Source organism: Canis lupus, chromosome X (assembly GCF_048164855.1).
Source record: "Canis lupus baileyi chromosome X, mCanLup2.hap1, whole genome shotgun sequence".
Classification (NCBI taxonomy): domain Eukaryota; kingdom Metazoa; phylum Chordata; class Mammalia; order Carnivora; family Canidae; genus Canis; species Canis lupus.
In genome coordinates, this window is record NC_132876.1 from 19,222,823 (window position 1) to 19,247,779 (window position 24,957).

General features: G+C 42.6%; 1 protein-coding gene across 1 annotated transcript in view; it reads left to right on the forward strand.

The window, feature by feature from the left end:
• GPC3 (glypican 3) overlaps nt 1–24,957 on the forward strand; it is a 440,943-nt gene that overhangs the window by 8,711 nt on the left and 407,275 nt on the right. The window contains exon 2 of the mRNA XM_072815525.1: nt 24,554–24,715. Within this exon, the coding sequence (XP_072671626.1) occupies nt 24,554–24,715 (162 nt within the window). The remainder of the gene's footprint in view (nt 1–24,553; nt 24,716–24,957) is intronic.

A 24,957-nucleotide genomic window follows, 5' to 3' on the forward strand; every position in this document is an offset into this window, starting at 1 on the left:
GGTTGGAATGAAGGTAAGAATAAACACCTAAAGACACAGTCTACAGGACTTGACCACTATTGAATGAGATTCTAGGATGGCATACATCTAGAGAATGACCGAGTCCCTGGATGCATCATTGTCTAAGTTGACTTGTAATAGGAACTAAAGATGAGGTGGTGGAGGCGAAGACCATTTATTTGTTCTTTGTGGCCCTTGGAGCCTTGTTGCCCCTCTTTTAAACCTGGAGTCTGGGGAGGAAGTGATAAGTAGAGAGAAATTTTCAACTATAAGTTTCTCTAAGAGAGAAATTTTCAACTATAAGTTTCTCTAAGATTTTTTTTATTTTAGAGAAAGAGAGAGAAGCGGGGAGAGGGAGAGAGAATCTTTTTTTTTTAAAAAGATTTCATTTATTTACTCATGAGAGACACAGAGAGAGAAAGAGAGGCAGAGACACAGTCAGAGGGAGAAGCAGACTCCATGCAGGGAGCCCGACATGGGACTCGATCCCGGGTCTCCAGGATCATGTCGTGGACTGAAGGTGGCGCTAAACTGCTGAACCACCCAGGCTGCCCGAGAATCTTAAGCAGACTCCAGGATGAGTGCAGAGCCCGATGTGGGATTTGACATGGGGCTCGAACCCACGACCTTGAGATCAGGACCTGAGCTGAAACCAAGAGTCAGATGCTTAACCAACTGCACCACCCAGGCGCCATGCCTACCTCCCGCCATAGAGCTTTCTCTAAACCTGGTGCTTGGGGAGGCACCTGGCTGGCTCAGTTGGTAAAGTGTGTGACTCTTGGTCTTGGGGTCATTGTACAAGCCCCAAGTTGGGCATAGAGCCTACTTAAAAAAATAGATGTGGTGTTTGGATGTGTTTTATATGTATTCATATACACACACGTGTGTTATATTCATAGTTTATATTTAAATATTCTATATTTCTATTATTTTGATAGGAACAATTTATAATTATGTGTTGTTTAAACTATTTGAAAGTTGTTAACTGGGGCACCTGGGTGGCTAAGTGGTTGAGCATCTGCCTTCAGTTCAGGGTGTGATCCTGGGGTTCCAGGATCAAGTCCCACATTGGGCTCCTGCATGGAGCCTACTTCACCCTCTGCCTCTGCCTCTGCCTCTCTCTGTGTGTGTCTCTCATGAATAAATGAATAAAATGTTAAAAAAAAGAAAGTTGTTAATTATTACTCTTAATAGTGAGTGGTCTTGCACAATCATACCTTACATTTGTGTCATGAAAGCCTGGCTGTCATATATCTTATGTACAGACAATGCAGCCACTCAAAAGTATCTGTAGATTCTGAGTTCCACCGGCCTGCTTGGTTCAAACACACAAACATACACACACACGCACATTTGTACACTTATACATGGACGCATATAATATCCCTGTATCTCTACATCCTTAATAACCTAGAGAATAAGCCTAACTTACGCTAGGAAGAGCTAGGGGGTACAGCTTTTCAGAGCTTGAGTAAACCATTTTCAGTTGGATTGGACCCAAATTGTTGCAGAGTGAATTGTCACTGATATCATAGAGCTCATTTATTAAGTTCCATCATTTTCCTAAGTACAGAGATGTGATCCTCATTTAAAGCAGTGATGGTCAACCCATACTGTGAATTTGGCTCATTTTGGAGAATGACTTTCAGCACTGGCCGCATTGCATGTTGAGCTCCATAGCAATGAGAATGTGACCCAAGAGGCAGTTTCCAAGTAAGCTTTCACAGAGTGATTGTATTGAGGACCACATTTAGTTGTTTTGGAAAACAGATGGAAATTCTCAGGAAAGGAACCTACTAATAATGAACTTTATATGCCATCTCTGCATAAATATTTAAAAGTTTTTCATTCATTCTCTACTTCAGCCAACATTCATTGAGCACTGATTCTATGCCAGGTACTGAGCTAGGAGCTGATGAATAAGATACAATCACTGCCTTGGGAAGGAGCCAGATAAGGAAAACCATGGATATCAAGACAGCACCATGAGAACTGCCATGGAGCCGGGCACCATGAAGGGATCTGGGGGGTCATTGAGCTATGGAGGAGGAGTGCCTAGTTGCCTTAAGTAGACTGTCATGTAAAGGCACATAGAGACAAAAATGACACATTTGTTGGACTAGTTTGGATAGGTTGGAGAACAGCTGTGTGGAGGGTAAAGATGAACTAGAAAAGTAGGCAGGAAATGCTAGGAATTTCCTTGGGCTGTATCCAAGGATGATGAAGAGCCATAAAAACATTTTAAGAAGAGAAGACGGTATTCAGTATGGAGAATGACTGGCAGGGAGTTTTAGTAACACAGGTGAAAAAAAAGCAGGGCAGTAAATGGGGGAGTAAAAGATCAGGTTGAGAGACTGGAGGGAGAGGATCAGGTATGACTTGGTGACTGGATAGGAAGACAGAAGGGAGAGTCTAGAACTTCTGGGTTTTCTGGGGGGTGGGGCTATGGCACATAATAGGTGTTTAGTAAATATTTATTGACTAAATAAGTGAAATATAGGAGGAACATATATATTTTAAGTAAACTCTACCTCTGATGCAAGGGCTCAAACTTACAACCTTGAGGTCTAGAGTCCCATGCTCTACCAACTGAGCCAGCCGGGTGCCCCAGGAAGAACATATTTTTAAGGGGTGAAATAATGAGTTTGATTTTGAAGGGGTTGAGTTTGAGGGGTTCTTTGATCATTGAGGTAGAAATGTCTGCTAGGTAGTTGAGGTTGTATTTTGGATAGTAGAGGAGAGAGAAATCAGGGCTGGGGATACATACTTGGATGTTAACAGCATATCTCGGTGGTAACCAAAACTCCAGGAATGGATGAGATCACTGGGAAATAGCAGATACACTTCTGGAGTTCAGAAGAAGCATAGTTGGGACTCATCAGCATATAGGCTCAAGTTGGAAGTCATGGGTGTGGATGATATTTTCCAGGCTTTTGCATGTGACACATCTTAAAAGGCATTTTGCCAACATCTGGTGATTTCAAAAAAAAAAGTGCCAGACTTCAAGAATTCTCTTGATTAAGAGAAAGTATGAGTAGATGTTGTCATGGTCCAACATTTTGCAAATAAGATAATGCACTACTAAACACACACACACACACACACACACACACACACACACACACGGGTGGGGGGAATGTGGAGAAGTACATTTGAAGCAAGGGATTGGATTTCTATTATTTTTGATAGCAGTAATTAATAATTTTGCATGCTATTTAAACTGAAAGTTGTTAATTGTTACTTTTAGCAGTGGGTGGTCTTGCACAATCATACCTTACAATTGTGTCATGAAAGCCTTGCTTTCATATATCTTATGTACAGACAAATGAATGCAGCCACTCATAAAGTGTCCATAGCTTCTGAGTTCTGCTGACCTGCCTGATTGCAACATAGAGAACCCTATGCACACCCAACCCCCAGTGGGGATCAGCCTCCCACTTTGGAGCATGAAAGCTGTAGCGGTGTGTAGCTTTTGGAGCTCTGGTCTCTGTTCCATTTCAGACTGGGCCCTGCTGGCTGGTCTCTGAAATATGTGGTTCCAAGCAAATATTAGGCATATGTGTGTAATTGGGCTGATCTTTTCTTAAGTGTCTATGGAAAGGGTGGTCTAATTTTGTGTTTCTCTGGCATGAAGAGTTTCTTTAATTTCCCTATTGTTCAAGAGGTTGCCTTCATCAGGGCTTCTACTTTCATTCAGTGTAAACTCAAAACCCCTTGTTCTCTGGTAGATTTTTTGAGGCCACTTTCAGGTTAATGGAATAGTATGGAAGGGCCCCAAGGGAAGAGCACAGAAACTACCATTTACTGAGTGCCTACTATGTGCCAGTGGCTTTATATTTCATCTCATTTAATCTCCACAGCAAATCAGAGAGGGCGATGGGGTCATCTCCGTTTTACAGACGAAGAGACTGAGGCTGGGAAAGGTTTACTTTCCCTGACCTTGTATAAAAGGAGTGAGAATCTGCCTCCAGATTTGTCGGACTCGATAGCTCACTGCTCTTTCCAGTATACCCACTGGCTTCTGGGGAAGAAAGATGGTCTGGGTAGAAGGGCCTTTGACTTAACTTTCCCCGACTCATTTGACTTTGTGACATTTTTTCACTCTGGGCTTCTCTCCTACTCTGAAGCTGATTCTGTCTCTGCTCGTTTGCCTTCTTCCTCCTGCCCTTTCTTAGATGCAAGTGTCCCATCATATTTGTCTTTTGCCCCTTCTGTTCTCTCTTGGCTCATTCCCACACCCATTCCCATGACTCCATTATCTTCGCCATTTGAATGACACCCATCTCTGCCTCTCCAGCCTGACCTCTTCCTGGCTGTCCGACTCCGTATCTGCCAGTCACCCTGCTGAACGTCTCCATCTAGATGTCCTGCCAGGGCTTCCCTTTCAATGGAGCCAAAAATCTGTGCATTTTTTCTTCCTGTCTGCACAAACCTGCCCCTGTCCAACATTCTGCATTCGTGGTGATAGCAGCTCCTGTACTCACACCTGGAACCGCAAAATGGTCTTGGACTTCTCTTTGTCCACCTCTCACAGCCACACTAGATGGCTCAGTCCTGCAAGTCTCATCTTTGACTCTTACCTCCTGGACATGTGCGCCCTCTGTTGAAGCCCAACAGGCCACAGATGGTGTCACTAAAAGGACCCTGTAGCTGTCTGCTTCCAAACCTTTGTCTAGTGACCACCTGACTTTCTGCCTTCCATTAGCGCCTGCTCCCGTCCTAGCCACGCTTCAAGGTGGCAGTGCTGTGCCATCTCCTGCCCAAGCCATATCATGGGTCCCTGAGACTAATTCCCTTTGAACTCTGGTTTCACTGTACTTCTACGGCCTTGGTTCTCTCTTGCTCTTCTAGTTATTTATGTACTTGACTTTATCTCCTTCCTAGACGCTTGTTCCTTAAGGTGTGGCCTATGCACTGGTAGCATCAACATCTTGCAACCTGAGAGTTTGCAAGAAATGCAGAATATCAGGCCCCATCCCAGACCTGCTGAATCAGGTCTGTGGTTTTAAACAAGATCCCCCCATTGATTTGTATGCCCGTTAAAGCTTGAGAAGGGCTGCTTCCAAGTGTAAGCTCCCTGCAGGACTTAGGGGAGGGTACATAATGGGTCTTGCACATAATGGATCAATGTTCTTTTGATTTCTAGCATGCGTGCTATGGTTGGCTGTTCATTCATTGATATGGCCTTGTAGATCTATACAGAAGAAATGTATTGGGGGGCAGAAGGGGTAAGAGAGAGAGAGATTCAGAGAGTGGGGAAGAAGAAGGGAGGGAGTGTGGAACGAAGGGGCTGCACTGAGCCTGTAGGGTGGCTAATATCCTTGGGACTAGTTTGGAAAACAATCTTTGCTCTCTTAGATGGTGAGAACCTCTTAACCATGCTGTGGCTTAATTTAATGCGGCCAGAGGCAAGTATCTTAAGGGGACCATGTTGCTCTTACCTTGGAGACTTAATGATTTCCCACTTTTTTTTTCCTGGCATTGGGGGGTGTACTTTCTCTGGCCATCCCCAGAAGTCAGAGTGGAACTTGTGAAGCTATTCAGACAGCCATGGAAGAACTGCTCAGTGTTTCCAGTAGTCCCTTCTGTTTCCAGAAACCGATATTCTGCTTTGTTTTCAAACTTCAAAGTTTATTTCTGAAATAAAGGTTTATTTCCCCCCACAGAATTCTGAAGGTTTTTAGTGTTAATTTCTAAAACCGAAGTCATTTCTTGCCTTTGAAACTTCAGTGCTATGGGTCAATTTAATAACGTTGCCTGAAGGTTCTTTTGGCCTTCAAAAGCTGTCAGATTGCCTTTTCTTTGTTCTTTGAGAGAGTAAGGTTGCCTCATTCACAAAGCTTGAAGGAGTTGGAACCAGCATTTAGTCAATCATTCAGGCTTTATTTTCAAGCTAGGTCTTGGTGGCAATGAGATGTATGAGATAACAATTCCGGTAGACTTCTCCAAAAAGCCCATTGCCATTTATTTCATAGAGTAGAGTGATAAGAAGTAGCCTGAGTTACCAGGACCCCCGTAGCTAAGGGGACTGGTGGATATTCTGAGCACACCCATTGCTGCCCTTCTGGGGCTCAGAAAAGCTCCAAAGCTACAGGGGCCACAGGCTCATCATCTACTGGACTGCTCCCCACATCTTCCCTTTTCACCTTCCTCCTTTCTACCCTCACGCTCTCTCTCAACTGGGTATAATTTAGAACAGAAGACGTTTTATCGTTTGTTATATTTATTGAATGGTTTTGTGTTTCTTGTTCCCTAAAAAAGTGGACGAGTATAATGTTTTCTATTTTCCTCTGTATTTTAGTTTTTAAGTTGTGTTTCCTTTTCCTATAGCTCCTGCTTTCCTTTTCTCCCCTCTCTTCCCCCCGCCTTCCTCTGCCTCCTCCACATCCGCTTGCCCTCAGTGATTCTAGAGAGAAAACAGCCTTTCCTTTTTTGCTCGCATATTTGGTTTGGGTACCTGGTTACTTCTCCTGGGGATATTTCGAAATTTGATTCCCAAGTTAGTTTGGAAATGCAGAGCTCTAAAATATGCACCGATGAATTTACATTCCACTTTCTAAGAACTCTGAGTATTTAAAAGGGTTTCTGTACAGATAGCACAAGGCTAAATATATCTGACTGGAGTATCTCAGATCATTGCTATGTGGTTTACATTCTCTCTCACTTTGTCATAATTCTCAATGAATGCAAATTGCATCTTTGTTCTTAGAAATCTCTTGTCTTCCACTGAGCTGCCTTTCCTTTTTCGAAGATCAGGGAGCCCCTTTAAAATACTGCTAATGTGAGGTGGAATTGACACCTAGTTCATAGGCTCACCAAATGTAGCTTGCTTTTCCCTGCTGAAGTGATCACATTTCAGGACATTGTGTCACTTGTAGGATTTTATTGTCCCAATTTCAAATTTGACTTCGGGTTAAAGAGCGTCTTCCAGTTGGACTATTCCTTGGTATTTTTTTTCTTCGTCTTTACACTTATGGGGCTCTTTTGTTTGTCCAGTGTCTATTATCTCTTCAAAGCTTGGCCAAGTCTGTTGGGTTATGCACCTATGTATAAATATTTAACAAGATAAGTTAGACAAAATGTGCGTGGAGATACTTCAGCCTTTTCACCCCCCACCCCTGCCTCTGCCCCCACTTAGTTTTTGTGTAGAGTCACAGATGGTTGCTTTATCTCAGATGTTTAGATCTGGAGGACATTCCTTTGCACTTTGCTTGATGGACACAATGAAATGGAAGCATTTGAGTCAATCTTGACTACCAAAATGGTAGCACCAAGAAACAGATAACATTAGGCTCCTCTTCCTATTTTTTTCTAACTGGTTGTCCAAATTCCCCTAAGCCAGAGAGTTTTAGGTATGAGATTGTGTGTTTTTAAAGAAAATATTTTGGATAAAGACTAATGTTCTCAAGTCAGGAATAACAATTAGTACCATTCATTAATCAGGGGCATGTTTTGACTTTGAGTCCTGGCTAGGAAATATAAACTGTGAAAGTCACACATATATATGAACCTCAGGCAAATTTATGACTTGTCAGCCTTTTAAGGTTAAATTCTTAACCCCAAATCTGGGCTGGCTTTATATGTGGAGTCCGGCACATTCCTCTGGGCCACTGAACACCCCCCTCTCCACAAGCCCCAGCCCTTTGCTTAACAGCAGCTAATGGCTTAATGAGCAAGAAGGATTTCTGCCTCTTATCAGCTGCCTAAACAGCAACAAGAAGGCTGATATACAGAGTATAGGTCAAAACCCACGTTCTCGAACCCAAAAACCACAGGTGCAGTTGAAAACTCTGGCTATGTGGCATCTTTGTAGTTATCAATACCTGTCAGTGAAGAAGCTGGACACTTGAGTTCCAACAAATAGCAATAGTTGTCAAAAGTATGAACAGTCTAATTAATTTCGCTAATAGTCTGTTCCTTCTTTGTTTAGTTCTTCTATAAATAGCCTCCATATAGGCTTTAATGAGCTTTTAGTTTGCGCCTGGAGGTTGTTATGGTCATGTGGGGGTGTTTGATTGTCAGTTGGTGACCATGGAGGCAAGGATATTTATGTTTTGGCCCAGCGTTTGGAAGGGGCTGCCAAATAAATGTAAATAGATATCTACTACTTCTTTTATTTCTTCTTAAACTGAGTTTTTGAATAAATAACGCACTCTACTTGCCATGGAGTCAGAGTAATTTGTGCCTCCTCATATCGAACTCAGACATTTTTCAGGAGAAAGAGTCCTTGCCTACTTGTTAGAACCACTTAGACTCTAGGCTCAGACTCACATAGAATAAATATTTTAGGGTATTCAGTGCCCATTATACTGAAAGCCCCTTGACTTTCATCTTCTGCATTTGCATTTTTTTCAGAGTCAATAATGAAAACATTTTTTTCCAGATTCCGTCCTGTTATTGAAAATCCTATTTACATAAACAGGCATTGTTGTGGCTTAGGGAAGAATGTGGGGTCCCATTCTTTAGCTCCTTGTATATCTTTGCTAAGGCTTGTCTAAATAGAAGTAATGACGCTTTAGTCTAAGCAGCTTTTCTCATTTAGGTAAGCAGGGTGGTTTGAAATTTCAGTTTACTAGATAATTGAGTCTCTTCTTAATTATTTCAGGCATGCAGGTTGCTCTCTTGATAGTAAAGACCCTAAAAATCTAGTAATCTCCTCAGGCATCCGTTTGGTAATAAAATCCCATGCATTTTCAGGAGTTAATTTTCATGACAATTGTGCGTCCCCTACCCACCCCCATCCTTAGAAAGATCCTGCTATCTTTTAGGGCCTTGGTCTCCTCACAGTCCTCAAAAGCACACTTAAAAAAATATATGTAAGGGTGTTGGTGGAGTTACCGGATCGAGAGGAAATTTAAATGTATTCAGATTCATGCTCATTACACAACTTTCATTTAGAGTTTTTAATAGCCTTGTCATATTTCTCAGAAAATTATCTGCCTGACTTTGCCAGACTTGGTTTTCTGCCCTGAATGAAAAACTGAAGATCAGCAAAAGTGGGGCCTAACTATCCCCTATCTATCCTTTTAATGAAAGAAAGAAAGAAAGAAAGAAAGAAAGAAAGAAAGAAAGAAAGAAAGAAAGAAAGAAAGAAAGAAAGAAAGAAAAAAGGAGAAAAAGAAAATCTCAGAGGTCATCTGGGGCAGAGTGAGGTGGGAAAAGACCTTAAAAAAAAAAAAAAAAAAGCCCAGGCCGCCTTCACATCTGCTAGTCATTCCCACTGGTGTGACTTCAATTCAGTGAGTTTTTATTGAGCACCTGTGGTGGGGGCGGTGCTAATAATCATTAAGATTTATTGAGCCAGGGTGCTGTGCTAAGCTCTTTATGGGCAACATCCCATTTAATCCTTACCACAGCACTACCAGGTGGGTAGCATGATTTCCCCCATTTTACAGATGAGAAGACTGAGGCTTAGAGAGGTTTAGCAAGTTGGCCAAGGTCAAATATTTTTCTGAAATAAATTAGACCCGGTCTGGTTCCAGAGCCATGTTCCTAATCAGTACTCTTATGAAGGGCTGGCATTTCTGGAAATTTTCCCGAAAGCGGTTCTGAGAACCCAGTAGTATGTGCAAGATGCTGGGGATTCGAAGTCAAACAGTCCACTCTCTCTTCCCTTGGTGGGGGGAGGCAGGCAGGTAGAAGATGAGGACCAGCGTGGAGGTGGTCTCCATATCTGTTGAGGGGAAGAAGGAGGGCAGAGGGGAAGCTGTGGCTTGAATCTGTGGGAATGCTGTGTCCTGAGGGAGCTCTGCAGCCTGGGATCATGGGCATATGATTTTCCTGTTCAGTGAAGGTCATCATCCAGGAGGTGAACTGCCTCAGTGATTGCATCAACCTGTCTCCATCACGGTCCCAGCTGACTGTAGCATCAGGTACCTTGAACCCAGCACGGCTTGGGACCTAATTGGCTCCCTAGTTCCTTTGTCATATTTCCTTTCTGATTGCACTTCTCCCTTAAAAAAAGTGAATTAAATGAGGCAGATACTCCTGAACCAGACCACTGTGGTCTTGAGAGCTGGCAGTTTTCTGAAGCGGGTCATCTAAGACTGGCAGCCCACAGGGAGACCCCGGATCCAGGTGTGGTTCATTTAGCTTGATGTCGAGCCCTCCTGACACTGCTTCTTGGAACCCACACTGGGCTTTGCGGAGCTCTGTCTCTGCATCACCCATGGGTGGACAGAAGAATGAAGGGACTACTAACAATTTCTGAAATTTTCAGTGAAATCACGGGAATGGAAGAGAAATCCCCAAATCACTTGTTTGGGTAACTTATTTTTGTTTTTCACAGCTCCCGAAGAAAGCAAGGAGGAAAAAAGTCACTAGTGAGCATCATGGAAGTCTTTTAGGTGTTGCATTAATAACTTAGATTTTCCTCGTTTGGGGGGAGACATTTGGTTCAGGGTAAAGAGGGTTCACCAACATGTGTGCACACATGCATGTGTGTGTGAGAGAGAGACAAACAATATCCTTTAGCTTTCAGTCTCAGTTTTACCAGGAGTCCCTTGTGTCTCCAGGCTTCTTATAGCTGCTTTGCTTGCCAACACCCCTCCCATGCACTTTCTCCTTCATTAAATCTCTTCCCCAGAAAGGGGTTGCCACCAAGTCTAGACTTCAGTGAGATGCAGGAGGAGGGCCAATTAGTGAGGATTTTGATTCCTATTACATGACGGTGGGGGTAGGAGGAGGAAAATCTGTCCTTCCCAGTCCTTCACATACTTAAGTTCTAAAACAACAGTATGTTGAAGATGTATAAAATTACCGGAGCATTTACACAGCTATTCCCCAAGATGGCATAAATGCCACAGCACTAGAGCATGTCAGTGTAGACACGCAGATCAGCTGAAGGGTAGCAAAGATCAATAACATTGCTTCTCACACAGGGATCAAGAGTGAGTGAGTGATATTCTTGCGGTCGCATTTTGCTCAGGTGCAGTGCATGTGTTGTACTAACAAGGCCACCGACTCCCTTTTCCACAGGTTCCTATCAGCGGGAAAGAGGAATGATAAAATAGAGGGCACAGATTATTTACAGTGGCTGAGAATGTAATTACAAGGTGCAATGGCTTGAAACTGAAATTTAGGTTAGCCATTAGAGCTGGGAGAAGCATCTTAACAGTAAGGGCAATTGGGCATCAGAGAGATTTGCTTGGCAGCTGGTTAAGTAGCACCTCCACGAATGCTGAAGACTAGGGTGGGTGTGATGTGGAGGGAGATGCCAACCAAATGCTTGGGCTGGGCTGGGGGCCCAGGAAGATAGGCATTTTCCATTGTTGCCAGGCTCTGTTTGTGACTACTTGCTAGTCGCTTGAAAACATTGCTTCATGCATCCAGAATATGCCTCGTTTGTGAAGCCTAAGAAAATGAATGCAGTTGAACAGGGAGAATGAGGCATTTGGATCGCTCTGAGCACGCTTCTTAAGATTTTGAGAGAGTGAGAGCAAGAGCACAGGGCAGGGAAGGGCAAACGAGGAGGGAGAGAGAGAGAGAGAGAGAATCTCCAGCAGGCTCCACACCCCAGCATGAAGCCTGACTCAGGGCTCGATCCCAAGACCCTGAGATCATGACCCGAGCCAAAATCAAGAGTCGGATGCTTAACCGACTGAGCCACGGTCTGAGCACCCTCTTATCAGACTTTCTGAAATATGGGCCAAGGACTGAGGCAAGATTAGGATTTTTTCACTTCTGTAAGGTGTCCTCATTCTTACAACGTGGGACTTTTGTTGTTCAAGCTACATTTATGACTCTTTCAGGGCTGACCCTAGATAAAGTTTGGTTTGGGTCTCTTATTTTTAAAATCTCTCCTTTCTTTTTGACATTTCCCCTCACCCCCATCTGGGTATTTTGGGTCACCGGTCCATTCTTTTTTGATGGGTGGTGCTTGATGAAAATCCCAAATAAACCCTTTAGCCTTGAGTTCTAAGGACACGACCCAAGGAGTGTTGCACTTTAAGACAAAACCTGAGTACATTGCCTAATCAGAGGACAAACTCAGCCATGGTGAAATATTTCGACACTGCTAGGCAGATACTTGTAGGTGGGGGTACAGGGAGGGGACAGGTATTCATTGCTTAGGGCTACCATAACAAATTGCCTCAAATTTGGTGGCTTTAAACAACTAAAATTTAGTGTCTCACAGTTCTGGAAGCCAGAAGTTCAAAATCAAGGTGTCAGCAGGGCCACATTCTCTCCATCAGGCTCTAGGGGAGGATCCTTCCCTGCCTCTGCCAGCTTCTGGTGGCTTCTGGCCTTCCTTGGCTTGTGGGCTGCATCCCTCTAGCATCTGCCTTCTGTCTTCACACAGCCTTCTCTTTTCTGTGTCTCTTGTAAGGACACTTGTCATCGGATTTAGGGCCCACCTGATTAATCCAGGGTGACAGCATCTTGAGATCTTTCATATAATTACACATGCAAGTTTCTTTTTCCAAATAAGGTCACATTCACAGGTTCTGGGGCTTTAGGGCATGGGCATATCTTTTGGAGGGACACCATTCAACCCACTGCAGAAGAGAGCTTTCTGGGCCTCTTTATACCAATTCACCAGAGCTCTCCACTCTAAGGAGAATTTGCTCTAGGGAAGCTGAAAGTTGGTTGTAAAATTTCAGGGTGTTAAAAAAAAAAAAAAAAAAAAAAAAAAAAAAATTTCAGGGTGTTTCCTGAGGGGGATATGAGTAGCAACTACTGCTCAATCCACTTTCCAAATGGCTAAATCAAGGATCTGGGGAGCGAAACGACTTACCCAAGTCACTCTGGATCAGAAGTAAGAGTTCTGGAGGGAACTCTTGATCCTGGGGTTGTGAGTTTGAGCCCTACGTTAGGCATAAAGATTGCTTAAAAATAAAATCCAAAAAAAAAAAAAAAGAGCCTTGAAGTGGAATAGGCTACCATAGTAGTCACCTTAGGCTTGATGTCTTAACTCATGACTCCTGTTGAGTTTGCTTTTTCTTAAAAAACATATGTTTTCTGGGGATGCCTGGGTAGCTCAGTGGTTGAGCATCTGCCTTCAGCTCAGGGTATGATCTTGGGTCCAGGGATCAAGTCCCAAATCAGGCTCCCCAAGGGAAGCCTGCTTCTCCGTTCTGCCTATGTCTCTGCCTCTCTCTGTGTGTCTCTCATGAATAAATAAAAAAAATCTTAAAGAATATATGTTTTCTAGACTCTTTAGCTATGGGAAGGCAACTGTTGCTCATTACCCACCTGAAGAAACTTTTCGTAGGATCAAGGTGATGGTATGTTTTTAATCTACTGTAGCTTTCTACCGAGTCTTCATGGTTTGCTGAAATATCAGCTACAGGGAGCTTTGGAAGCCAGAAACAGCTGCGAACCCAAACACTGCTGTTTTAGGTTCAGGTATACCGAGTTTCATGGACAACTTGCATGCAAAGTGATAAAAAGGTAGTTGTCATAGTTGAGACACTCCCTGAAGAAACACTGCCACACTTGCTTTTCATAGAAGGACCAACATATGGTCCATTTATGTCAGGTAATACAAGGATGGCCAAGATATAGTCCCTGCCTCCAGAAACTTACATTTAGTAGTAGGAACACCGCTGATATACTAATGACTATGATACTAGATTGAAAAATGCAGTGTTAGAGATACAAAGTGTGCTGTGGATTCTGAGTTGACAGCTCTTGGTATTTATTTGGTGGGGAGGGTAGCTGGGGCAGAGAAGGCATACGTGATGAAAGAGACACTTTATGAATGAGGAGGTTTTAAAGAGCTAAAGCTAGGGGAAGAGCCCTCAAGGGACAAGAATAGCGAGAGTGAAATGGGGAGGCCAGAAATGGAGCCATTTTTTGGGACACATGAAATAAGTAATCCTCAGAACCACATCGAGAGGTAAGTGATACTGTCCCCATTTTACAGATGAGGAAACTGAGGCTCAGAGGTGAAATAACTTGCCTATGATCACACTGCCATTAAGTGGGTTTCACACCCTGGTCTGTCTGGTTTCACAGGTCTTCCCTTTGCCACTGTGTACCATCCCATCAGGAAGCTCCCTGCCATTAGTTAGCCTCTGAAGACAAAGGGTCATGTAAGAGGGACATGGTTATGACATGCAGTGAAGCACTGTAAGGCTGAGTTGTTGGCCTTTGCCTTGGCTCCATATGCATGTTCATGTAGAGCCAAGTGCTACTGACAGAGCCTTCTAGAAAGGCAGAAGCAAAAACTTTGCTTTTCTGGCGTCCTTCCAATACCCAGCCTAGAATGGGCTCAGTGACTATCGATGGGCCTACAGTTGGGGAACTTAGATTGTTAGCTCTGAAATGACCTGAGAGGCCAGCTAGTGAGGCCCGGATTTGAGAAGGTATTTGGTTAAGTCACACTGCTCATTTGGTAGCAGAGCAGGTAAGAACACATTAGCCTTGGTAGGGAAGGGTTCTTCCCCCGCCTCCCCCCAGGTGTGATTTCACAGACAGGGGAAAGGGCCTGGCACTCTGATTGAGCCTAGGGTGTTGAAATTCTCAGCTATACTTCAGGTCTGCATATTTAAAGATTGTATCTGAAAAATAAAAATTATACATCTCCTGAAAGATGGGATCTTAGCTATTTATCTGAGGAGAATAACAATTAGTGAAAGAGTGACTCAGGGAGACAGGGAAATTGCCTTAGTTTAGTCCCTCTGGCAAAATTCTAAACTAAAAGATTTTTTTATCCCAAATGGCATTGTTCTGCAACTCAATTTTGTTTTTATTAGGATTTTCCCCCCCGCATCTAAAGAAAATGTGTGTGAGAGAGAGAGGGAGAGGGAGAGGGAGAGGGAGAGGGAGAGAGAGATCTTTATGTTGGGCTCTGAGGACTCTTTCTTCATTTTCCCTGGAATACTGACTGCTCTTCTAAAAGCTGCTGTAGTAGCATCAATTAATCTGACCTAGTTCCTTTAGAACTGGGCTCTCTTGAGGTTCTGGCATTGGTTCCAGGTCAAAGGGGAAGGCATCAAGCCCAAACCTCTGTGGGCCCCTGGAGATACAGAGATGAGTCAGTCCAGGGTCTTTGCGTCAAGGAACTTAAATCTGGTGGAGATAAGCCATGCAGATGTAGCTGTGATGCAAGTCAGAGTGAGAAGTGTCTTCATAAAGGATGCAGAGTGCTGTGGGAATTCAGAGGACAGAAAGCTCGTGGAGTACATCTCTTTCTGCTCTCATGAGCACTCGCTCCTGGGAGAGTCCAGTCCAAAGATAAGTAGGAGTCATTATACCTCAGTAAAGCTGGGAAAAAACTCTGTAAAGATAGCAGACAAACAAACAAAAGCCAAAGATATGTGGAGATCATCTTGTGGCAGGATTCCCATAGATCCTCTGCATCTGGCCCCGGCCACACCCACAGCTCACTTTGCCCTATAGCCTCACCAGGTTCCTTGGCAGTGCCTGGCCATGCCACCCATCTTTACACCCCTGTGTCTTTGCTCCATTTTCTTTAAGAGAGAGAGAGAGAGAGCAGGGGTGGGTGGGGGGAGGATGGGAGGGAGAGAGAATCCTAAGCTGACTCCCAGATGAGCACAGAGCCTCACTTGGGGCTCGGTCTCACAACACTGAGATCATGACCTGAGACGAAATCAAGCGTCAGTTGCTTAACAAACTGAGCCACCCAGGCGCCCCCTTGCTCCATTTTCTTGAAGAGTTTTGAAGAAGGAGAATGATGTGATCAGATATGTACCCTAGCAGTATCTCTCTGGGGCTCGGGTAGAGGAGAGCATAGAGACAGAAAGACATGGCTGTCCAAGGGAGAAGAGGCAGGATGATGAGGGACATTTACAGAGTAGAACTAGTGGCATTGGGCTGCAGGGGATGAGGGTAAGATGTCTAGTATGACCTAGAGGTTTTTAGTGAGTTTGGAAGTCCACTTCCTGGATGGGGACTGTGTCCTGTTCATTGTTGTGCTTTTTGGGTTGGGCACAGGCCCTGGCACAAAGTAGGCATTCAGGAAGTGTTGGATGAATGAATCGTTCACCACTTTGGCAGGCCGAGTGTGATCAGTGAATTTGTATTCCCAGAGCACACGTTGACTGCCTGTTGGGAATGGGGTTCAGAAAGAACCTGTTCGTGGGAGAGTGTAGCGGTCTTGGGATTCAACTTTTACCAGGCATGAAATGATACACAGTTAATTGACAGTTGGCAGTAGAGATAAAGGTAATTCATTCTTTAATTCTCAGGCTTAGAGAATGGCTTATCTCCAGGGTTGCTTTAAACTCCCAGTACTCCAGTGTGGTAGCGACATTCTGGCCTGCCTTTTACAGAGGCAGAGTCTGTGGTGGCCCCAGGCATGATCTTTGATTTAAAGTCTGAGCTCGTGATACCCAGGTGCGCCCTCTGCAAGGTCATGTTCTTTCAGGCTAAATAACAGAAGGATAACGTTCAGCTGGGTTCCTGAAGATGATTTCTTCCACCAGCAATCATCACTTTCCCCACCGGTTTCAAATGCAGTCATTTCTTTCATCTGTATTCATATCTTGATTAGTGAGAAATTAATGAGCATGTAAGGTTTGATTTAGATAATGATTAATTAGGGGAAAATGCACCCTTCTAATAGCAAGTCACTATTATATGCTAAGGAAATTAGTTAATATTTTTGGATGGCAAATTGACTTGTCCTCCCTTTAAAAAAATACCTTTTAAAAGTGATCATTTTTTCTTCATTAGTAGAGCTACCTGCAGTTAATACTTTGATACTTTAATAGTCATCTATTATTTTCCCTATGAGTCACGAAGCAACCAGTTTGGGATATCACTCCTTCTTTTGCTAAATATTACTTTCATGGTGATATTACATCATTATTTTTTTAGCACAATGTACCTTTGTTAGCAAAAAAATAATCTGTCCATAAAGCAGACCTTGGCAATGAAATATGTCAAATCATATGATATGATATGTCAAAATGATATCATATATCATATATATATAAAATATTTCAATTTTCATTATTACTGAGCCCTGAAGATTCCTCCTCTTCTCTTGCTGTTTGAGTATGCTTTATCTGCTCTTAGGAAAGAATAAGGAGCAAGGTCTACATTAATATTTCTTCTGTTCTTTATTGTGTTCTATAATGGGATTTTTGACAATTTATTGTCATTAGTAAAATTGCAACTGAGTAAAATAACCAACATATAGAACACAATAAAGGTAATTAGAGAACGGGTGGGCTGGAAGTGACCTTGAGGGGGTTATTTAGTCCATTCCCAATTTCAGGCTGTAAGATTCCATCCCTCCTACGCAGCACTCCTCCTCGCATTATTCTTTTGCTTGAGAACCAACGGTAGGCCTTTACTGCCTATGGTGTCAAGCCTACAGGCTTTTGTCTGTGCTCAAGACCCTTTACATTGTGCCCTGAGAAGCTAGCAGTACCCCAGATTCCAGCTTCTCTCCAGGCAGGTTAGTCTTGACCTACTCTGTTGCTGGTGCCAAACACATTGTACCCCCTTGACCTCTCCAGATCCTTCCCATCTAGCTCAAGCCCCACCTCCTCCGGAAGTTTCTTTTGGCCTCTAGAGTCTCTGGTGAATATGCATTTATCTAGCAAATGTTGTTCATAGGACATGTTTTAAAAATCAACTTGATGGAGATAATTTACAAACAATAAAACACACCCGTTTTGAGTGAAAAATTCAATGAGATTTTACAAATTATATAGCCACATAAATACTATGCCAGTGAAAATAGAGACCATTTCCATCGCCTCAGAAAAGATACTGCGTATTTTGTCAGCTGACAATCTACCAACTTTTACTGTCCTCTAGCTGTTTTTGTGTGAAAATCCGGTCTCTTAGTGTGGGTTTTGTATTTGTAATTTTAATGTTCCTTAACATAATATTGTGCCAAGAAGGCTAAGCACTTTACCTGCATCGTCTCCCTCAATCCTTGCAATGACTCTGGAAGGTTAAGCATGAAATGATACACAGTTATTGTGTATCATTGATAATGATAATTATTGATAATCCCCTTTTAGAGATAGAGACAGAAAATCATGTGGCACTTAAATAACCTACCCTTGTTTGCACAGCTAGCAAAAGGTGGGGTAGGACTACATCATAAGCCACTTGACAAGGGGGCCATACTGCTTTTGCTCTTTCCAGCCTACTAGTACCTGCCATGATGCTGACCTCCAGGCCATTAATACTTTCTGATTTGGAATAAAATCCAATAGAACAGACATATTTTGACAGACCCATACCACATTGTTTGCTGTCCTCTTCCAATTAGGGACAAGGCTTATGCCTGGAATGGGATCTCTGAGTGAGTGTGTGAGCTTATGACTGCAAGTTCTTGAGCAGAGCCAAAAGAGAGCAAGTACTGATCAAGAATGCAAGGCAACAGGTGGCCAAGCCTAAGACCTCCCCTGATGCAAGAGTACACATCAGGAAAGAGCCTTCTGTGGTCCACCTGTGGCCTAGCCTCTGGAAGGGGAAGCAGCTGGGTAAGGGTGCCCAGCTTGGGTACACATGGGAATAATCTACCAGAAGAAAGCTGTATAACTCAAACTCCCTTTTCAGTAGGACCCAGAACTGGACCCAGTGTGCAAGGAAGACATGGCCTCAAAATAGTTAGAAATAAATTACTTGATAGTTCCTTCAAGTGAAACATCTACTTGTATATCTTCAAGATGTTTGGAAATGGATTTTTGTGGTATTTTAAGATATTTTCCCAAGATCAAAGTTAGGCACATGGATGTAACATTTTCAGGGTCATCTGTCTCCACTCCCTTGTTTTAGACTAAAGAGGCACAAAGTTTTTCACCCGTGTTCTGGGTCTGCAGCCCTCATTGATTCCATATATATGCACAGGGCTGAATGGGATCGACCCGGCATCCCAAGGAGATGGATGTCATTCTCTCCTCTTCAGGAATGGAAAATTCTAGGAGAGGGGATTATAGTATGAAGGTACTTTTTTAATCCTTCAAAATAAATGAGAACTAGCAGCCCAGTAATGACTTCAGTTAATTTTTTTTTAGCATCTGGGAATGCAAAGTTATTGAGCTCCAAAGACTTGAACCTTTCTGGCTCATTTGAATAGTCAATTGCTGAGCCTTCTCATCTCCACCTCCCACTCTATTGCTTGTCTCTATTCCCATTTCCCAGCTGCATCCCATTTTTATATACAAAATATGAGTGCCCCTCTGATGAGTGTGGCCAATAATCACTTTTCCTTTCTGTCTAATAAAGGAGTTATTTCCCCCTTAACCTTCTTTTGTTCCTGACATTCTTGAAAGAATGCTATGCCTTTTACTATGTCTTTTGTAGGTTGCATCTGATTTCTTGAATTGGCCTTTCTGCTTTGGTTCAGACAAGTATGTAACAGTTCTCTGTGTACCTACTTAGTCATTTGCCTTGGTTACTTTTTATTCATCCCACTTGAGATTTGGTTTCCAGAGTAATTCTTTGTTTCATTGCCGAGGATTCCTCTCTTAGTTCTATTCTTTACTTCTTTTGGTTTTGGTGTTCTGCTTTGTTTCTTTTATGCACCTGTTCCTGCACTGAAACGGTTATCTTTCATTATTGTCATTTCATTTAGGCATGTCTAGCTCTCCTGGCCCACTTTGTTCCTTATGTTCTCTTGTGCTGGAGCTTATTTTAAGCTGCCTTTGAGTTACATGAAATTTACTTAAAATGTTTTTCCCGTTGGTGTCTATTTCTTTCCTTCCTGGCTTGGAAATTCTGAATTCATCTCAGTTTATAGATGTTTTGTTTCCTCAAATATATGGCTAACTCTTAGCCTCCAGATCAGTTGTACTGGTTTATTGATTAATCAGGCAGTGGTAACTGGGAGGGAGGACAAACATTGCTACATGTAAATTTCTTATATCTGGATATAACCTATACATTTCTTCATGATGTCTGACATATTTCCTCCCAATTCTCATTTGATGTTTTATTCCTTTCAAGACTTTTGGCTCAGCTAATTCTTGAGGTAGTGGGGAGGTTTTACCAGGATAAGATTTGACCAACCCAGGGAAGGGGCACACTAGGCAAGCTCTAAGTTACTTTATAAATGATCATGTCAAAGGCAAACCAAACTGGTGTCATGGTAATTCAACAAGGTGGTCCTGGGTTTCTGCAGGCACACTGAGTGGTAATTTGTTACCTTCTAATATCTAACAACTCACAGCACTTCACAGAGGAAAGATCTGAACCCCATTATTTTATGATTCCCACTGGCTAGAGCTGGTGGCAATAGGAACACTATCAACACCCACCCTGCCAAATAAACCTTACCATTCCTAAGAACTGGAAGTCCTCACCGGTGGAAATGTAGAAACACAGAGGATTTTATTTATAACATTTAATTCTAAGAATGTATTCAAATGCAGATATTTTAAACACCCATGACTTAGGCATCAATTGACCAAGAAAATAAAAAGACATTGCTAAATGGACAGGAACTTAGTATATGGCAAGTATCTGCTCTGCAGGATTTTCCTATCTATACATGTGTCCGCACCAACCTTGTTTAAATCTGGATCAGCCAGTCTTTCCGAAGGGGTCTCTTCCCCTTCATGGTCTAGTAAACTGCATCAGTTACTACTCCTAGAATAGCATTACATTTTGTGAACCTCAAGTAGAAAGAACACAGTGAGCTAGAACGTACTCCGTTTTGTTTTTTCAGAAGGTAATCATAAAGCCTTTAAGCTTGGACCGTATTTAAAATCAGTTTAAGGCTTGTATATGAGATTGACCTTTATAGGAGATAAATCTGAACTCTGTGTCTCCAGACCCCAAATTGTATTTTGACACATTAAATATCACCTTTCCATCCAGTGCTATAAATTGCAGTGCTGGATTCAGTTTGGTGGTATGTATTGTCCGTGCTTTCCGTTTACTACTTTTGTCAGCAGCTCCCTTGAGGAAGGGGAAGGGAGAGCTCGAAGACCATACCCTGGACTCCCAACAGTGATGTCATGTAAGGCAACACTTGATGAATTTCATTCCTAAATTAAGAAAATAAAACTTGGATACATATATTAAGGTCATGATTAACTGGAATTCCTAGGGAAATAAGATGTAATAAAAATAAATTTTCTGGTCACTTAGGACTAGTCTCTCACTGCACCCCCCCCATATTTTAAAACTTTAGTTGTTGCAAAGCTGTCTAGAATGTCTGCATACGCTTGCTAGCCTTACTTCAGTAGATTTGATATTTATTATGGACTCTTACTTTGCCAAGGACCTTCCAGGACTTTGGGAGAGTCTTCCTTCTACCCCATATATACATTTTGTCATCCTGGCTAACTATGTTGCTTTATTACACTCACTTCTTATGCATTAGGTTTTTATCTCTGTTAACCCCTTTAGGCAGTGAGCTCTCTCTGTGGATAAGGACCATGTATGTCTTTCTTGTTCGAAGAGGTACCTCCACCACTTAGTGCCATATTTGGGACATAGAAGATGAGTCCGATTGAGTCTTCCAAGAAGCAGATGCCAATATGGCACCAGATGCATAAGGGACTTCTCAGGGAAAACCTTTGTAAAGGAAAATTAGCAGGGAGCTGAAGGATGCTGGAAGAACCCTCACACTGTGGTGCAAGTCTGACCCTGTGGAGGAGAGAGGGAGAGAAGAAAGGGAGAGTGGGAAGAATCTTTGATTGCAGTACAGTTTTAAGGACATTTTGTCAAGGTCAATGGGGAGTCCTTGAGCCCAAATCCCTGTCAGGGAAGTCCTGTGTTTTGCAGGACTTAGCATCTTTTTATGCTCCGTCATCAGCTGGGGCAGCCCCTGCAGACTGTGGCCTGGGTACAATGTGGTGGTGAGTTCAGAGTGCAGCAGCAGGGGCCATTCATCAGTCACACATAGCACAGTAGATCTGAGATGCGTGTTTTCATGGCCACCACAGAGGGATCTCAAAAAATGAGATTGGAGGGAGAGTCTGAGTACAATGGGAGTTCCAGAAGAGAAGGAAGATTGGATTTAATATTCATTGAACCCTAATATTTGCTAGTGTTGGTGGAAGATATAAAATCATGGTACTCCCCCTCATTTCCTTCATCTCTCCTCAGATGTTACCTTAGGAAAGAAGCCTTTTAAAAAATTTTATTTATTCATGAGAGACACAGAGAGAAGGCAGAGACATAGGCAGAGGGAGAAGCAGGCTCCTATTAGGGAGCCCGATGTGAGACTTGATCCCTGAACTCTGGGATCACGTCCTGAGCCAAAGGCAGATGCTCAACTGCTGAGCCACCCAGGCATCACGGAAAGAAGCCTTTTCTGGCTACACTATATAAATAGAATTGTTACTGCCACCACTACCTACACTATCTCCCTTTGGTTTTTAAGCGTTAAAAAAAAATTAACAGCTTTATTGCGGTATAATTAACATACAATAAGGTACATATTTTAAAGGTATAATGTGATAATCTTGACACGTGTATGGCCATGAGACAAATCACTGCAACAAAAATTATGAATATATCCATCACTCTGCCAAATTTCCTCACTCCTGCCCCATCCCTGCCCTGTGTTCCCTCCCCAACAACCACTGAACTGCTTTCCATCACTATAGGTTAATTTTCATTTGGTAGACTTTTATATAAATAGAACCACAGAATATATAATTTTTTAAAAATTTTTATTTATTTATGATAGTCACACAGAGAGAGAGAGAGGCAGAGACACAGGCAGAGGGAGAAGCAGGCTCCATGCACTGGGAGCCTGATGTGGGATTCGATCCTGGGTCTCCAGGATCATGCCCTGGGCCAAAGGCAGGCGCCAAACCACTGCGCCACCCAGGGATCCCTATAATTTTTTTGATGTGGCTTCTGTCACTTAGCATAATGTTTTTGGGGTTCATTCTCATATCTCATATCTCACAGTTGGTTTTTCCTTCCTTCCTTAGTCCTATTTTCTCTGTAGTACTTATCATTACTTGACTATATGTGTGTGTGTAGTTTATGTATACACACACTATATACACAAACTGTACATATATACAACATATATTTTATATATATATATACTTTGTATTTTTGTGTCTCTATATATCTGCTATATCCACAGTGCTTGGCACATGGTAGGTGCCCAATAAAATATCTGTTGAACAACTCTCATCTGTTCTACTGGCTTCAATTTTCATTCATATGCTGATGACTTCCACAGTTGCAGAAATGTGTTGTGTCACTAGTGAAAAGCTGAGAATGACAAAGATTTCAATCATTGGGAAACTTGGCAGATGATGATCATTAACTGAGACGTAGAACACAAGAGATGGAACTGTGTGTGTGTGTGTGTGTGTGTGTGTGTGTGTGTGTGTGATACATTGAGTTCAGTTTTGGGTATGCTGAATTTGAGATTCCCATGGAGTGGCTACAGATATGGAGTTTTGGAGCTCAGGAGAGAGGTGAGGGTTCGGTTAGGGAGTTCAGTAGTCATATGGGTATCGATGAGATCGTGAGTGAGGGGAGATGTAGAATGTGGGGGAAAGTCAATGACATTGTGATAGAAGTCAATGACAAGTGATAGAAGAAGAGGAAGCATGAAAAGGCAAACAAAAGTGGCCATAGCAGTAGGTGTGTGTTGGGGGGGTGGGGGGTAGGTTCACCAAGACAAGGGAGGAGAAGAGCCTTTTTAAGAAGGGGAGATCGGGGTATCCCTGGGTGGTGCAGCGGTTTGGCGCCTGCCTTTGGCCCAGGGCGCGATCCTGGAGACCCGGGATCGAATCCCATGTTGGGCTCCTGGTGCATGGAGCCTGCTTCTCCCTCTGCCTGTGTCTCTGCCTCTCTCTCTCTCTCTCTCTCTCTCTCTGTGTGACTATCATAAATAAATAAAAATTAAAAAAAAAGAAGGGGAGATCGGTTGACTGTGAGGGATGCTGCAAAAGGTCACATTGGATGAGGACTGAGAAGAGGTTCTGATTTCCTAATTTTGGAATAAGCAAGGAGATTATTCATTTGGCAAATTTTATGGAGCTACAAAAATAAAAAAGCACTGTGCATCATAAGTGAGGTAGTAAGGAAGTAGCTCAGGAGTTCAGAGGTCAGCCTTTGGAATTTGGATACAGTTAGGATATTGTAGTTGTAGGGATTTTGATGATTATCTGAATGTTAATATTGTCCTCTGGATGTTTCCTCTGTAAATCTTACCCCAGACCTTTAGTTAACAATGACTGCAGAGCTTTGATATGATATTGTTTTAATCATTTATCCCAAAAAGCCACATTGGGTTGGCAGACCTACATTTCATTAGGAAATCATAACTGGAGTTTTGAAAATTGCTTCTTGGTTGTGCTCTCATTCATAAATTATAATCAAGAAAAAATAAATCGTCAGAGCAAAGATTAATCTTTAATGGACAAATTAAATATTGGTGTTCAATGACGTCTACATAGTGCTATAAATTATTTTATGCAGAATTTATGAGTCAAACCTAGGCAATTAATTCAAATGGTTATTCGAAAAGAAGCAGGCATCAGGATAATTGGGAGAAAGCAGGGATTAGTTAAGATAAACACTCATTTCAAATAATCAAGATTTTACTGTATTTTTTAAAAAATGCATTTTTTGCCTTGTTCACTTCGTGTGTGTGTGTGACATCGTGTTTACAGAACTATGAAAACCTTATTTGTTTCAGGATCAGATTTGCAAGTGTGTCTCCCCAAGGGCCCAACATGCTGCTCAAGAAAGATGGAAGAGAAATACCAGCTGACAGCACGGTTGAATATAGAACAGCTGCTTCAGTCTGCAAGCATGGAGCTGAAGTTCCTGATTATCCAGAATGCCGCAGTCTTCCAAGGTGAGTTCTGGGGATCACTCTAGATGTGCTTCTCCATGGCATCATTCCTTTGCGCACTGGGCTTTTAGATGCTAAAGCATAATTCACAAATTACCGTGCCAGCATTAATGCTTGTTAGAGAAACCTCCCACTGAGAGATTCTGTTGCAGGAAAAACACAGTTTTTATAGAAGCTGCATTTCACTCTTTGGAGAGGTGAGCATCATCAAAAATCATCATCCAAGGATGTTCAGATTACCTGTG